Source organism: Neophocaena asiaeorientalis, unplaced genomic scaffold, assembly GCF_003031525.2.
Source record: "Neophocaena asiaeorientalis asiaeorientalis breed wild unplaced genomic scaffold, Neophocaena_asiaeorientalis_V1.1 scaffold31, whole genome shotgun sequence".
Classification (NCBI taxonomy): domain Eukaryota; kingdom Metazoa; phylum Chordata; class Mammalia; order Artiodactyla; family Phocoenidae; genus Neophocaena; species Neophocaena asiaeorientalis.
In genome coordinates this window covers 852317-855809 of record NW_020175320.1, presented here as the reverse complement: position 1 = coordinate 855809, position 3493 = coordinate 852317, and the positions used below count along the sequence as shown (strand labels likewise).

At 55.5% G+C, this 3493-nt stretch overlaps 1 protein-coding gene across 4 annotated transcripts in view; it reads left to right on the top strand.

Annotated features, from left to right (window-relative positions):
• COL13A1 (collagen type XIII alpha 1 chain) overlaps positions 1-3493 on the top strand; it is a 278117-nt gene that overhangs the window by 201573 nt on the left and 73051 nt on the right. For 3 of the 4 annotated variants that reach the window (XM_024765521.1, XM_024765520.1, XM_024765522.1), the window contains exon 6: positions 891-926. The exons of the other annotated variant lie outside the window; for it this stretch is intronic. In XM_024765521.1, the coding sequence (XP_024621289.1) occupies positions 891-926 (36 nt within the window). The remainder of the gene's footprint in view (positions 1-890; positions 927-3493) is intronic. 4 annotated transcript variants of the gene reach the window in all.

Genomic DNA, 3493 nt, shown 5'->3' with positions numbered 1-3493 from the left:
AAACAGATATCCACGTATTGCTGCAACCCTGCCACTCTTTCCCAAAGTCTGAATGGTTTACTAAAGACACTTCGGCCTTGACAAGTGTACATGTAACAGTAGCCTAATTCAGAGCTGGTTGCTATTCCCTGGTGCGTCCACATACATCTTGGGATGCTAACCATCCCTCGGGACGTTTTGCCTAAGTGAGATCAGCAGACACAGAGTCACCCCAGAAATGCCCACACTTCAGGGGAACCCACAAACCCAGCTCTCTCCTGCCGGGACAAACACCGTCTGATTTTCAGCCCCTGTTGTTTTCCATCCTTCCAGGCCCCTGGCAAACAGCCCCACCCCAGATTTTATGGGTCTGCACCTATATGATTGCAAAAAAATATTCTCTACCAAAAGAGGGAGGAACAAAACTTAATAAGCAGATTTCCAGAGTGAGAAGATGTAACCCCTGGCTGCAAAACAAAGCAGTTCCCTCTCAGCAGCTGAAACTCCTGTTGCGGCTGAACCCACTATTGGCGCGGGACAGGGTGGGGCCTGGGTGTGGCAGTGAGGAGGGGCAGGACTCTGTTGGTGGCCTTCGCAGACACAGGGCCTGGGGAGGAGCTGGAGGACGTGGGCGCTGCTCCCCAGCTCTGGCAGAGATAGACCAAGGGAAGTGATTCGCCCATCTGTCACATGGGAGCTGCCATTCATTCACCCTGCTCCGTGCCTAGTTCCACGTGACGAGGATGCAGCCAGACAGTCTGTGGGACTGAAAGGGGCGAGTTCACCCACATGACGCCTGGGAATCATCCCAAGTGCCCATGCAAACCAGGTCTTGGGTGTGTAGCTAGCCATGGGGTCCTTCACGTGCTGGCCTGGCTCCAGTCACATCTGTATGTTTCTGCCTCCATCAGGGAGACAAAGGTGCCATTGGAATGCCTGGACGTGTGGTGAGTTGGAGCATCTGTGCCTGCTTGTGTGGCCATTGCTTGCTTCCCCGTGCCGGCCTGTCCTGCAGACCATGGCAAGACGTTGCCTACCCCACCCCAAGGAGGGGTCGGACCTCTCCCTTCCCCCACCCAAGTCTGCTTCAAGGAGGAGGGAAAAGTTTTTTTCCAATCCTTCCGATCTTGCTATATGGCTTTACTCTCCAGAGAACTGCCATGGCAAAGGAAAAATCCAAAAATGGCATGAATAAAGCTCATTGCCAATCGCTACTGAGGACCCCCACCCACTCCACTCCCTAACCTCCCGAGGCTGGCAGCTCACCCCCAGATTTATAGCTGCTCCTGCAACCATCCCCCGGCAAGAGTAGCGAAAGATGGCAAGAAATGCAAACTGAAAATGCTCTACAGAAACTGCAGTGGAGCCAGCTCCGTAGTCATCTTCCCTAGACAGAGGCTAGTGATGCAGAAAGGGCTTGCTTCCAGGCAGGGCGTCCAAATCCTCAGCAGGAGGCTGGGGGTTAAAACATTCATCGTTTCCTGCTGAAAACAATAAGATGATGAAAGGGCATATTTGATAGGGAGCTTGTATCTCAGAAATGGGAAGGTTGGTGCTAGGCTTTAAGGTCCCAGCACCAGGGTTTTTCCTGGTGGCTTCTAGCCTCCGAGGGGCTGGAATGGGCAGCACCTGGTGGCAGCCTAAGGCAATGATGGCCACACGCTGGCCTCACCACCCCCCAGACTAGTCTAGGACGTGGCCCAAGCTGCTCTCCCCGTCTGACCTCGAACTCCCCACCAGCCGCCAGCCTCAACCTCCACCCTGGCTCCCAGTGCCCCAACTTGCCCCGTGCCATCCTTCCATGTCACTCACATGCTTTGCCTGGTAACCTCACCTCCTGGGCCGTGTTGGCCTTAGGCCTGGGTATGGCATCCTGTGTGAGTTTGCTAACCTGGTGTGAACCCAGTGCTCAGAGAAAAGGCACCAAATCATAGCTACCACTTGAAAGTGCTCCCGGTGTGCTTGGCACTGTGCTAAGGGCCTTCCCCACATCAGCTGATTCGGCCCTCACGAGAACTGCATGAGGTGGGCCCAGTTTCTACCCCATTGTTCAGATGAGAGAACTGAGGCTCAGATGTTAAGTGTCTGTCCCAAGGTCACAGGTCTAGGAAGTGGCTTATCAGGGACTTTAATCCAGGCAGTCTGACTCCAGACCTGTGCTCTTGACCTTGATAATGGAACTCACCCTGCCCAGGCCCCCTCCACTGGCATCACAGCTCTACGGAGGGTCTGATCCTTAGGAAGAAGCCGCAGTCCTAGGCCTAGGACTTGGGACATTTCAGAGGTTCAGGACAAGTGTTCCATGTCACAGAGCTTTGAGCTCCCCAGGGCTACCCAAGAACTGTCTGTCAAGACATGGAGGCTGGGAGCCCTGGGCCACCCCCGCATGCAACTGTCCAACCACGTCCCAGATCACAGCACCGTGCGATTCCTGCCTGACCCTGTCTCTAGGCTTCAGTTCTCTAACTCCAAACCCTGAGTCCCCCAGACTGTCACTGGGTCCTTCCCTGTGTAGATTAGCGAGACCGCATTCAGCCGCCTTTCTCAGAGGCTAGCTGTGGGTGGGCCTGGGCCAGGCACATTCTTCACCGTAGCCCTCCGAGATCCCATTTATCAATGAGCATGTTGAGACTCAGTTTGCCCAGGATTGGGGCAGAATTGGGTCTTGTACCCAAGACACCAAAGTCCTTGCTCCTGACAGGTCAGCTTCAGGAGTCTACCCGGCCTGCAGGGAAGCCTGCAAAGTGCAAAGCAATCCCTCCAGGCCTGCCCCCTCCTGCCCTCCTTCTTGGGCCCTGTGGATGTGTCCCCCCCCACCCCCCCGCCGGGGAAGTGTCCACCTGAGCCTCCGGTGGAGCAGGAAGGAGAGCCACAGGAGGGCTCCCCATTTCCTTCTACACAAAGCTATTTTCAAACCACTTTGGTGCTTTCATGCTGCTGGTGCTATTTTAAATGTGACAATGGACCCATTTGGCTGCCCAGTAGGAGCCCTGGCATGGACCCCCTGATAAGAGCTGGGGTGGCCAGTGGGTGTGAAATGCCTGCGTTGTTCCCATGATCCACCAGAGGTGGCTCCACGGGCTGCCACGAATGAGGGTGGATTGGGGCCATCTATCCACTGGTCACTGTGCGTGCAGGGGTCCTTGGCCGTGACCCACTTTCCTCTGCATCCCGGCCACATCCTCCACTCCCCAGGTGTGTGTGTCCTTCTATCTGTCTTCCCGTGTCCCTCCTCGCATCTTGCCTGGCCACCCCTAACGACTCCTGTTGCATCTATTGGCAGTTTTGTGCTTGGTATTCGGTTGGACCTTCAAAACAACTAGACTCCACCTCACCACAGAGTCCTTGGGAAAGTCTCTCCCATGGCCACCCTCTCCGGCAGCTGGGGCCACGGCTCCTCAGGCGACTTTCTGACCTGGGTGTGTCCTCCTTTCTCTCTGTCTCTGTCTCTGACTGCCACACACACACACACACACACACACACACACACACACACACACACACACACACACCC